The 13,288-nt window shown below is 44.1% G+C and overlaps 1 protein-coding gene across 4 annotated transcripts in view; it reads right to left on the bottom strand.

Moving 5' to 3' along the window:
• ABCB1 (ATP binding cassette subfamily B member 1) overlaps nt 1–11,072 on the bottom strand; it is a 59,669-nt gene extending 48,597 nt beyond the window's left edge. The window contains exons 1-4 of one of the 4 annotated variants that reach the window (XM_035129577.3): nt 10,937–11,072; nt 9,883–9,998; nt 5,626–5,683; nt 3,369–3,513 (exon numbers count right to left, since the gene is read on the bottom strand). In XM_035129577.3, coding sequence (XP_034985468.3) covers nt 3,369–3,513; nt 5,626–5,683; nt 9,883–9,974 — 295 coding nt within the window. In that variant the 5' untranslated portion in view covers nt 9,975–9,998; nt 10,937–11,072. The remainder of the gene's footprint in view (nt 1–3,368; nt 3,514–5,625; nt 5,684–9,882; nt 9,999–10,936) is intronic. The other 3 variants (XM_035129581.3, XM_035129576.3, XM_035129580.3) reach the window with 3 other exon arrangements.
• Between the last annotated feature and the right edge of the window lie 2,216 nt (nt 11,073–13,288).

The raw sequence follows: 13,288 nt of genomic DNA, 5'->3' as shown, positions 1-13,288 counted from the left end.
TCCCGCAGCCGCCGACAGGAAGCAGATATCCCAGGGTTCGGAGAAGCGCTTGCGCAGCGCTTCTCCGAACCCTGGGACCCGTCCTTGCTGTCGGCGGCAGGGGGACAGGAACGGAGGAGGAGAAAGCGCTGCTTTCTCCTTCTCCGTTCCTCTCCCGCAGCCGCCGACAGGAAGCAGACATCCCAGGGTTCGGAGAAGCGCTTGCGCAGCGCTTCTCCGAACCCTGGGACCCGTCCTTGCTGTCGGCGGCAGGGGGACAGGAACGGAGGAGGAGAAAGCGCTGCTTTCTCCTTCTCCGTTCCTCTCCCGCAGCCGCCGACAGGAAGCAGACATCCCAGGGTTCGGAGAAGCGCTTGCGCAGCGCTTCTCCGAACCCTGGGACCCGTCCTTGCTGTCGGCGGCAGGGGGACAGGAACGGAGGAGGAGAAAGCGCTGCTTTCTCCTTCTCCGTTCCTCTCCCGCAGCCGCCGACAGGAAGCAGACATCCCAGGGTTCGGAGAAGCGCTTGCGCAGCGCTTCTCCGAACCCTGGGACCCGTCCTTGCTGTCGGCGGCAGGGGGACAGGAACGGAGGAGGAGAAAGCGCTGCTTTCTCCTTCTCCGTTCCTCTCCCGCAGCCGCCGACAGGAAGCAGACATCCCAGGGTTCGGAGAAGCGCTTGCGCAGCGCTTCTCCGAACCCTGGGACCCGTCCTTGCTGTCGGCGGCAGGGGGACAGGAACGGAGGAGGAGAAAGCGCTGCTTTCTCCTTCTCCGTTCCTCTCCCGCAGCCGCCGACAGGAAGCAGACATCCCAGGGTTCGGAGAAGCGCTTGCGCAGCGCTTCTCCGAACCCTGGGACCCGTCCTTGCTGTCGGCGGCAGTGGGACAGGAACGGAGGAGGAGAAAGCGGCGCTTTCTCCTCCTTCCTTCCTCTCCCCCAGCCGCCGACAGGAAGGACGCGCGCACTCTCCCCCCCCCGCCTCCTCCAACCGCGGCTCCTCACGGCCAGGGAGGGTTGTGAGGAGGCCTTCGCCGGCCTCCACCCCGGCGGGAGCGGCGGTTGGAGGAGGCAGAGTGGGGGGAGAGTGCGCGCGCGCAGTCTCTGCTGTCCAATCCCTGTATCCCTGGGGCACATGCGCAGTGACCCAGGGACACACGGGACATCTGGACGCAGGGACAACATGGACATTATTATATAGGATGCACACTCTAGTTCCATCTTCTCATTAAATCAGTGCTAAAGATGCTGTTTCTTCCTTAAGAGCTTAATTAAGGGAATGACTGCTCCATCTCCCAATAAACTCTCTTACGAGTTTGATATGAATAGACTTCAATAGCAAGCTATTAGCATTTTGGCTAGATATTCTCCTTGGAGAGAGGCTTCCAGGAAAACCAATATAATTCAAAAAGACTCACTGCCCTAACAAAATAAGCAGTTAGCTATATTAAGAAACAGCTTTTCACACCCCAGTATGGTATAAAAGAGAACAGTTTGTGCACACTTTCAGACTGTAGATTGCAGGACTTTAGAACAGGGACACCTCTTTTATTTCAAGATACTGTAAGTTGATTAAATACTTATATACAACCAAATAACAGGTTTTGTTGGCTACTGCAATGAATATGAGCTTAGTTTTGGAGGTGTTGGATATGTCATTCCCATGAAATAAATGGAGCATGCAGTCCAGTCTTCCATTTTAACCAGACATTCATTTAATCAAGTTCAATTAAACTTCTAAGCAAATGTGCATCCTTAGACATGCCCCAAAAATGTACCTAATGAACTGCAGTTGTTCAGGGCAACTGATGAGCACCTGCCTTAGGTGTGGGAATGTTAGGGATGTGGATTAGGATATATTACGGTATTAGATAGATCCTATCCAAGCTTGTGTTATCAAGCTTCCAATATCAGCAGAGTGACATTCCCCTTTTGTGCGCAGCAGAACATGAGCGTTTAGGTTTGTTAAAACCTCTACAACAATATTATGTTGTTGTTGTTTAGTCGTTTAGTCAAGTCCAACTCTTCGTGACCCTATGGACCATAGCAGGCCAGGCACTCCTGTCTTCCACTGCCTCCCGCAGTCTGGTCAAACTCATGTTCGTAGCTTCGAGAGTATAACAACAATATTATACTTCCTGGCAAATCCCCTTTATCCCTCTTAAAAGAAATACACAGCACAATAGTCTTAAAATAAGATAGAATTTACTCACATGACATCCTGAGTTAACAGCATAATCTCAGAAAGGCAGGCTTGCTTAGAAAAGTTACATTTATATACATGTGGAGACTACTTAGTAAAGTAAGGCTCCGTTTGGTCTCTCTCTTGGCAGGAAGCCGAGAAAGACTCTAACGCTAAGATGTTGCTTCTCTGAAGTGTGTGGTCCAAGAGAGGGAAATGGCTACTGGCCAGTGAATTTATCTGCCACCTTTCCCATCTCATTTGCATGTGTGGAGGAACAGGAAACTGACCTGGTCAGGTGTTCCTCCACGTGGTCCTCCATGTGGACACTCTGGGAACTTTTGTGACTTGTCTGCCCCAGTATTCCATCCCACATTAGGAGCATAACTACTCTTAACTGTAAGTGTGATACTTTCTTATTTTGTAAAGTAGCCCAAAGGCCATTTGCCATTTCCCCTTTCAATATGTCAAGCCAATCTCGAAGGGAAGAAAGCAGGGCGGGGAGTTTGCCTAGTCAGCAGTAGTAGGGGGCAAGGTTAGACCTAGGCCAGCCTGTTGATACTAGCTGGGACTCATGGAAATTTCAGTACAAAAGACACAGAGCGGACAAAGTTGTCGAAGGCTGACCTAGACAGAACCAAAGAATGAGCTGAAGCAAGAATTCTCTGTTTCTTTTTCTCAGATGCAGCTGGGAAGTCAGAGCCCTGAGGAAGCTTTTCTGGCTTCTGTTCCTTAGTGAATTATTTATATTCTCCCGGTTTTATATCCAAAGTTGCCACATTAAAAAAAATTATATATAGAAAAATCAGAAACACACATTTACTATATGAAAACTTCAAAAATGATTCCTCCCTAAGACGCGGGTGGCGCTGTGGTCTAAACCACTGAGTCTAGAGCTTGCCGATCAGCAGGTCAGCGGTTCAAATCCCCGCGACGGGGTGAGCTCCCGTTGCTCGGTCCCTGCTCCTGCCAACCTAGCAGTTCGAAAGCACGTCAAAGTGCAAGTAGATAAATAGGTACTGCTACAGCGGGAAGGTAAACACCGTTTCCATGCGCTGCTCTGGTTCACCAGAAGCGGCTTAGTTATGCTGGCCACATGACCCAGAAGCTGTACTCGGCCAGTAAAGTGAGATGAGCACTGCAACCCCAGAGTCGTCCGCGACTGGACCTAATGGCCAGGGGTCCCTTTCCCTTTAAGATAGCACTTACCTATAGGGACCTTTGCTGAATTGACAAAGCTGTCTGTCATGTCTCCGAAAACAATCATCATGAGAGGAAGGGAGGCTCCATGAAGGGCTGACATGACGGTGCCTAATATCATTAGCAACTTATCCAAGCAGTCAGCGTAACGAAACTGAAAACAAACAAAAAAAAAGATCCACATGCAGTGTCTTAAGTAAAGTGCATTTAACAAAGCACATAAAACAAACATTTGCTTTTGTCAGTATTCCACAGATAAGACAAAACCTCAAGAGAAATCTACTAATTTTTTCCTTCATTCTTTCTCATTGGCATTAAATCAAGTACAGAACTGTGGCATTGTTCGACCCTGATCACTTGAGATCCTCTGATGGGGCACTCCTGGTAGTTCCCTATGCCAGTGTTTCTCAACCAGTGTGCCTCCAGATGTTTTGGGACTACAACTCCCATCATTCCTGACCACTGGTCTTGCTAGCTAGGGATGATGGGAGTTGTAGTCCCAAAACATCTGGAGGCACACTGGTTGAGAAACACTGCCCTATGCTCCTGAGGTAGCTGAAATACGAGTTTTCCTATTGGTTGTGAACAAGTACTTTGGCAAGAGGGTGAACGCAACTAAAAACGGCCCAATGTAGTATGAGAGCTTTGGTATTCTGCTTTGCGCAGAAGATGTGCTGTTAAGATGCTGGTGGGGTGTGTATGTCCACGTCAGAAAATATCTAAATTATCTATGCTTTCGACAAATAGGAGAGATGGGCTGCTTGCTAAAACAGGGCCAGCCTCAGGCATTGGGGTTCCTCTCTTCCTCTTTGCAACCATCCAACGAGCCCAATATTTTGTTGGGCAAAATGTCCCTGCATTGCAGAGGGTTGGACTAGATGATCCTCGTGGTCCTTTCCAACTCTATAATTCTGTGAGTCTAAAAGCAGGGGATTCCAATCGTCAGCAGCACCCTCTCAGCTTCCCCTTTTCTGACATTCAGTTGGCATGTATCAATCTGTATGCATAAACTAATGTGGATGCATTGCTGTTTATGAGCTAATTGTTGTTATAATTCTTGTGTTTTTATTATTAAAGAAAATAATATGACCGCTCTTCAGGTTCCCTCCTCAGTCTTCTGTTCTCCAAGCTAAATCCCCAGTTCCGAACTTCCTTCCAACTTTCTACATAGAACTAGCTTTCAGCCCCATCTTTGATGTCCTCCTCAGAACCCCTTCCAATTCATCCGCACTGATCTCAAGGTGCTGAACTGAATACAATACTCACAATATAGGTCTGGCAAATAGTTGACTCAATAGTTTGTTGGTGTTTGTGCTGCCTGATCTGACAAATGAATGTCGCATAAATTTTATAACTGCAATTGCCAAACCGCACTCTACTCGTAACATAGTTGTGGGGTGCCATTTTGGGAGGCTGCAGAATCTAGAGCTGCTGATTTGCACCAGTTTAAGAGGCTCTGGCATCAGGAAATGGGATGGGATAAAAACTAAGGCTTCCAGTACTATAGTGAGTTGAACAAATGCACATTTCTATGCAAATGAAGATGTCGTTCTTTAGGCTTGATGTTTCCTAACATAACTTAAGCACCCTATGGATGGATAGCAATCAGTCATACTTGTGTCCTTACTCACCCAAGATACATTTAATATTTGACACAATAGCCTAGTGCAAATATTATGCAGCCATTCACTACCATATCCTTGCCTTTCCATGTAAACCATTTCTTTCTTTCGATAGCGTTACATCAGCATCAAGATTAACTCTGCTGTGTACACATTCTTGTTTACTCTGCATATAGTGTGCTCCCACAGCCGCTTTCGGAAGCAGTGTGCACATAAGGTTATTCACAACTAATATCACTCCTCTTGTTTCTAATAGAAATACTGTGATTTGGTGTGTTTCCCCCCCAAATGAACTTCAATCCTAATTGAGAAAAACAACAACAACCTTGCTGTGTTTTAAGCATGCAATATGCACACAGCCTTAATTTAACCATGAAGGGTTACCCGAATTAGTGTTTAACAGACTCTGCAGATCCTGGTTAAAGCTGACCATAGTTAACACTGATGAAGATGTTACACTGCACCACATAATTAATGCTGATAAGAGAATAAGGGGTGAAATTTGCACTGAGGAAAAAAAGAGGTGAGAGTCTACAGTTGATCTCTTATCTATTAAAAGATCACCAGTGCTACATCTGCAATGGGCCTGTAGAAGTGTGCATCAATTGAAGTGCAGTACAATATACACATGGAACAGAGCTTACCATCGTAAATGGGCTGACCTGCTTAGGCTTCTCTTTGCTTGGCTTTTCTTTACTGCTGCTGAACAAATAATAAATAGCTTTGTGAGATGTTAGAGAAGAACCAAGTTTAACTGTTAGCAAAAAACAAAAACAAAAATTTCCCCTGAAGGCATAAAATAAAAGCAAATTGTTTTTGTGTGATGCATTTTGCAGCTATTTCTAAAGCCCCTTTTAAAATGTTTGTGCATGCAACATAGAATCATAGAATCGGAAGAGACCACAAGGGCCATCCAGTCCAACCCCCATGCCAAGCAGGAAACACCATCAAAGCATTCTTGACATATGCCTGTCAAGCCTCTGCTTAAAGACCTCCAAAGAAGGAGACTCCACCACACTCCTTGGTAGCAAATTCCACTGCCGAACAGCTCTTACTTTCAGGAAGTTATTCCTAATGTTTAGGTGGAATCTTCTTTCTTGTAGTTTGAATCCATTGCTCCGTGTCCGCTTCTCTGGAGCAGCAGAAAACAACCTTTCTCCCTCCTCTATATGACATCCTTTTATATATTTGAACATGGCTATCATATCACCTCTTAACCTTCTCTTCTCCAGGCTAAACATACCCAGCTCCCTAAGCCGTTCCTCATAAGGCATCGTTTCCAGGCCTTTGACCATTTTGGTTGCCCTCTTCTGGACATGTTCCAGCTTGTCAGTATCCTTCTTAAACTGTGGTGCCCAGAACTGAACATCTCTTAAGTCAGTATCATATCACCACCAAATTATGGTCAGGCAACAGTAAGAGCAGGCATTAAAATACAAAATCTAAAATCCCTTTCTGCTCCTCAGAATTGGCAGCTCTGTAATTTTGGGTTGACATAGGATTTCAAAATAGCAGAGCAGGGCCGGCAACATTATACTAGGGTTGTGTATTCTCAGAGGGATTTAATGTGTTTCCCAATTGAAACAGGCATCCATCAAAGCATCTGAACAGAATTGGGCTGCTCCTGATTCCTGGGATTGCATCAGAGCTTTTGAGATTTCAGAGGGCTCAGAGGGCCACATCATCGGTTTATTTGCATATCATTTCCACACAACATTTCCCCCCAAATTGGCACAGAACATATCAAATGAACAGCAGTGGCAAGTCAAAAATTACACATACGGTAATTACAAGCATTCAACAAGGCATTCAACAAATATTGGCCCTAGTTAGTTTATACCAGGCTTCCTCAACCTCGGCCCTCCAGATGTTTTGAGACTACAACTCCCATCATCCCTGACCACTGGTCCTGCTAGCTAGGGATCATGGGAGTTGTAAGCCAAAAACATCTGGAGGACCGAGGTTGAGGAAGCCTGGTTTATACATTTTAGATAGCAGCCATAAATCTCACTAGCACACACCCTGATAATCTCATCTCTCAGTTTAGTTCTCATCTCTCATTTTTCCTCTTCTCATCTGTCTTTTTCTTTTAGGCTGAACTTTACATACAGTATTTATATTATCGTATGTGTTTACAGCATCTGTTTTGCTATTTCAAACAAATCATGGTTTCCCATTACAGCTGTATGCAGAGGACAGTATGGTTTGTCCAAACCACAATGATTTAAACCAGGATTTGAAACCACAGTTTTGATCCTGGATTGTTACCGTATATTCTGATGTAAACTATTCAGACATAACAGGATCCCGAAATGTATTCCAAAGAGCAAAAGGAAGCTTTAAACGTCTTTTCCTCGGGCACAAAAGGGAAGGGAGAGCATGTGAGCCTCACTTGCTTGTCATAATCCTGAACCAGAGTTGTTTAGAATTATGAGCACATCCATGGCATATGCTTCAAGCAGTCTTAAAAGGTAAAGGGACCTCTGATCATTAGGTCCAGTCGTGGACAACTCTGGGATTGCGGTGCTCATCTCACATTATTGGCCGAGGGAGCCAGCATACAGCTTCCAGGTCATGTGGCCAGCATGACAAAGCCGCTTCTGGCGAACCAGAGCAGCACACGGAAATGCCGTTTACCTTCCCCGCTGTAGCGGCCCCTATTTATCTACTTGCACTTTGACGTGCTTTTGAACTGCTAGGTTGGCAGGAGCTGGGACCGAGCAACGGGAGCTCACCCTGTCGCAGGGATTCGAACCGCCAACCTTCTGATCAGCAAGCCCTAGACTCTGTGGTTTAACTCACAGCGCCACCTGCGTCCCTCAAGCAGTCTTATACCACTTTAGAAGGCATGGCTTCACCCACAGTACCCAGTGATTTGTTAAGGGTACTACTGAGAGTTGTTGAGAGACCCCTTTAAGAGCTACATCTCCCATGAGTCTTTGAGGGATGTCAAGACTGATACAGGGGTATAAAGGTAAAGGACCTCTGACAATAGGAGAACTCAAATAAATGTATGGTGTGGATATGACTATTTATGAACTGATCCAAACACATCTAATCAGCTCCCCCTCACTTGATATATGATAGATACAGAAAAGAAAATGTGTGTGAGAGGAGGGATCAGGGAGGCTTCCTTCCTAGCATACTGAGGTGTTGATGGTCAGCCTTGCAGAGGATAAGGTGGGGCTAGAGGGGCTTTGGGTTTGGATTCCAGCCATGGAGAAAGGGAAATGAAGGGGAATATGTGAGTGAGTGGAACTGAGGAGGAATAGAAGAGGCCCTGGAAGTACCGGTAAACAGGGTGGGGAGACAAGGGACAGTAACAGCAACTGAGAGCAAAATGCTGACTGTGATAGGAATAAGGGGAAACAGCATCACCTGTGGTAAATTCAGAGGTTACAGCTGAAAAAAAGGAAATGACAAATACCACCAGAGAAGGAGGAAACAGGGAAGAGAGGCCCCAAATCTGGGGCATCCTACCTCAACAATGGGCTAAGTAGCAAAAGCATAACAAAGCCACCCTAGGAGGGGGCCTGGAAATGAGAAGAGCCCTAAACATTAGAGGGCACTGGGGCTCTGAAGGCATTTGGGACCCACAAGAAAGTGAGATGGGAATCTTCACAGCACAATCCTTACTCGCCTGCAGGCTTGGCAATTTGTCATTGGTTTCACCTCCCACACAAAACTAGACATGAAGCTTCCTAAAAGTTTAATGTGACCCGCTTTGCATTGCAGCAAACACCTACTGTACATTATATTTTACTGTACTGTGAGAACACAATAGAGCAACATAATTGACGTGCAATGTCCTTGTGTTTTTAAGAGCTAGGCAGTACCACTAGACAGTAATGCAGCAGGTGAAGCTTTCTCCTAGCAGTTAGTGGCAATGGTGGGATAAGGTACAACTGCTGAACTTCTGCCTATAAGCACCAATTATGATCTGCAAGGAGGGGGGATTAGTAAAATCTGAGCAAATTCATACATGGCTGGCAAAGTGCCAAATGTGGTTTCAAGCTTTCTGAATTAATCAAGATAGTGATGCAAAGATCTAGAATCGCAAATATATTTGTAATGGCCCCAAGGCCTTGTCAAAAAGTAGTCAAAAAAGAATATACCAATGATGAAATATATAATGTCAGAACTGTTTCTAGGTGGTTGTATTTTTGAATAATGTTTATTGTGTGTGTTTTTTTATTTAAAAAATATATACTTTTTACTCGGAATGGATAAATTAGTCAGTTCTGGTTCTCTGGTTCTCATTTATCCAATCTTAAGTTCAGTTGTTCTCATTTCCATAGCAATTTATGATTTTTGCCTTTTTAAAAAATGAAAATTTGTCAGCATCTTAGCATGTATTTCTCCTAACACACACATTTTTTGTTGCGAGTTTTTCCTAATATAATACATTAGTGTATGTTATTTTCATCTATCTATCCCTTTACTCTAATAGATTCTTCTATGGATTAGAAGGATGGAGAATTAGATTGTGAAATTCAGAGAAGTGTGATTTTCAAAAGATGCTTCACATCCTGTTTTGGAAAATGCAATTTGTTAAGTTTGCCTTTAAATATGAATAGGATTTAAGTTCTACCCTATCCTTAATTTTGACAAACAAACCATGTAATAACTGACAGACAGTAAAGCTACCAAGAAGACAATATATTATTCTACCATGTCTGCATATCACAAATTAATGTAGAGATACACCAAAAGAGATACAGTATTAGATGTTGCTGACTTCCCTAAAGTACAAGAGTCAGCAGGCAAATAACTTGAACAGACTAGTTGCATTTGAAAGGCTGTGTATAACTACCGGTAAGTGATGTTTTCCCCCATTAACAGGAAGCATTATGAAGCAAGTAAGACAAACTCATGCACTGTAAATGTAGGAAAATACCCACCTTTTCCTTTCATCCTGAGAAGCATTGCTTCTTTCAGCCATCTCTTCCAGCTTTCCGTTCATGTTTGCCTTTGTTTGGCTCTCTGATGCCATTTCTGCCTGATGAGCAAATGGAATCTTTCAGGAAATTAAATAACAAACCACTTTAGGTCTTAAAGAAACATGCAGCTAATGGAACTACAACACGCACGTACGCAAATGCTGCTTTTAAAACAAATGGCCTTCTCCAAAATAGCATTCAGAACAACCGGCCAGCAATTATTTTGTATGAAATAAAATGCTACATTGGACAGCCTTCAGATGGGGTAACATGAAATTCACCAGAGTAGGTTTTAAAAAACACACACCTGTTGTGTTGTTTCATTTAAATTTGGGCATACATTAACATGGATTTTGGATCCCTGATTGAAATAGTTTTGTGGAATTAATTACAGAGTTTAAAAAAGGACCAAAGTATTCTATTTAATAGTTTGGCTCACTGGAAGGACAGATCCTGAAGCTGAGGCTCCAATACTTTGGCCACCTCATGAGAAGAGAAGACTCCCTGGAAAAGACCCTGATGTTGGGAAAGATTGAGGGCACTAGGAGAAGGGGACGACAGAGAACGAGATAGTTGGACAGTGTTCTCGAAGCTACAAACATGAGTTTGACCAAACTGTGGGAGGCAGTGGAAGACAGGAGTGCCTGGTGTGCTCTGGTCCGTGGGGTCACGAAGAGTCGGACACGACTAAACGACTAAACAACTACAACAACAACAGTTTGTCACTCTCACTTTCACACACTCAGTCTCTGCTTTTTAAAAACACAGCATTTAAGTGTACATGATACACAAAACCAGTGCTTTCCCCCCCCTAATAAAATGTTTAGGGGTACTCTAATTTTGACTCAATGAAATAACCATTTTATAGTTCAAATTGGGAAAAATAAATACAGTAAATGGACAAAAGTACTAAGATTCATAAAATGTTTAGGGGTATGTGTACCCTTGCGTCGTCGTCCCCCAAGAAAAAAGCACTGCACAAAATTCAGAAAAATGTAGAAAAATGCAGACTTACTGAAAATTGGGGTTCTTCTTTCTTGTCTATTCTTCCTGAAATGTTAAACAGCTATGAGTTGCAGTGAAACAGCCGGTGATGGGAGGTAGTTGATATGGCAAGTTGCTGTTCTGTTACATAAAGCAGTGAGTGACAAAGGCAAATGCTTGTTATAACAGATATTTGCTGGCAGTTCCTGCTCCCCTTGGACCTTGCCTACTCCCCGGGAGACTCCACCTCCTTCCAGACTTAATGTTTAACGCAGCCTGAGCTGTCACTTAGGAACCTCTCTCTCTTTCATAATTCCACATGAATAAAGAGCCCTTCCTGTTTTCATGATGCTTTATAAGGTCAGAATCTGCTTCCCAAAATATCAGTATCAACTACTATTTTCTTCTTTCTCTTTCTTGGTAGTTTAAAAGTACTCTCTTGTATTACAGAGCACAAACGGTAGAGGAATAGGTAACCTGTTGAAGATAAAAAGGCAGGAAATCTCAAAATGGGAGAGATGGAAATAATGTTTTAGGGAAGGGATTGAAGATTCCAGAAAGGGAGCAGTCAAAATATTGTGTAATAATAGTAGTAGTAGTAGTAGTAATAATAATAATAATAATATACGATATATGATATACAGTATATATATCCTATTCACTAATATAAATGACAGTCCATCCCTAAGCATGTTTAAAGGTAAAGGTAAAGGGACCCCTGACCGTTAAGTCCAGTTGCGGACGACTCTGGGATTGCGGCGCTCATCTCACTTTGCTGGCCAAGGGAGCCGGAGAACAGCTTCCGGATCATGTGGCCAGCATGACTAAGCTGCTTCTGGCGAACCAGAGCAGCGCACAGAAATGGTGTTTACCTTCCCACCAGAGTGGTACCTATTTATCTACTTACACTTTTGACGTTCTTTCAAACTGCTAGGTTGTCAGGAGCTGGGACTGAGCAACAGGAGCTCACTTCGTCGTGGGGATTCGAACTGCCGACCTTCTGATCGGCAAGCCCAAGGCTCTGTGGTTTAGACCACAGCGCCACCCGCAAACATGTTTACTTAGATTTATATCTCCTAGGACTAGCTGGACCTGAAGGGAGTTGGAATCCAAAACATCTGGAGAGCACCAGCTGGGCAAAATCTGCCACAGGAAGTTTGTTTAGCAGGGGTCAGCAAACATTTTCAGCAGGGGACCAGTCCACTGTCCCTCAGACCTTGGGGGGGGGGTCAGACCCACTCTCTAGCAGCCTCCTTTGTTACAGCCTCTTACTTTATAGATATGAAACCACAAGTCTGGAGGGGACCCCAGGATGACATTTGGACTTAGCACTACCACCCTGGCAATTCAATAGCGATACTTTTCAGAGAAACAACCCAGAAATGCCATTTCTGTATTTTAAGGGATGAATGCATTTGTTCTTCTACAGAACAAATTATATCTATTGTTATATTATTATGCTAGTCTTTATACAAAGATGACAGATCATAGGCTTAGCTGGGGGGCAGGGAGGGGCCATAGCTGCCAAGTTTTCCCTTTTCTCGCGAGGAAGCCTATTCAGCATAATGGAAAATCCCTGAAAAAAAGGGATAACTTGGCAGCTATGGGAGGGGCAGCTGCCCCCCCCATCAATAAAAATAAATAAAGGGAAGTTTTTAATGACTGATGTTTTAATCTATTTTTAATTGTTTGTTGGAAGCCACCCAGAGTGGCTGGGGAAACCCAGCCAGATGGGCAGGGTATAAAAAAAAATCCTGGCTACACCCATGTGACAGATAGTGCTATGTTGAATAGAACCCATTTTTCTTTTAACTATGTAAGTAGTTCTGTCAGTACAAGGATTTTTTCCTCCTCCTCCTGCGAACCCTCCCCCATCTGTTCTAGGGGTTCCCTTAACACTCTGGAGCATATGTTGGGAGGGTGCAGGGTGGGTGGGTATAGTGTAGGGAGGAAATCCTGTTGCACTAGTGATAATCCTTGAGTTGATGGGAGAAGATAGTAGAATAGCACCATATATTCTGGCCATACTGTCCTAAACATGTCTGCTCAGAAGCCAGACCGACTGAGTTCAATGAGTCCATTAGTCTCAGTCAAATATAAGTAAGCCTTCCTTTCTAAACCCACTTGCTAGGGAATAAGACCCATTGAAATTGGTGAGGCTTATTTCTATGTAAACATGCATAGGATTGCCTTGTTAAGTGTTCCAGAATGCATTCAAACACTTGTGAAAGTACATAACAATTATCTTGATGGATCAGACGAAAATCTATCTAGTTCAGCATACTGTCTTTAGCTGAGTCCTGGGCACCTGTAAGAAGGAAGTGCCCACGGAGGGCACATGAAGGCAATGACTGTGCCCTGTTGTTTGCACTCTGATTTGCTG

This window comes from Zootoca vivipara, chromosome 11, assembly GCF_965207765.1.
Source record: "Zootoca vivipara chromosome 11, rZooViv2.hap1.1, whole genome shotgun sequence".
NCBI classification, from domain to species: domain Eukaryota; kingdom Metazoa; phylum Chordata; class Lepidosauria; order Squamata; family Lacertidae; genus Zootoca; species Zootoca vivipara.
The sequence above is the reverse complement of the archived record's forward strand: the minus strand, read 5'-3'. Positions and strand labels throughout refer to the sequence as shown.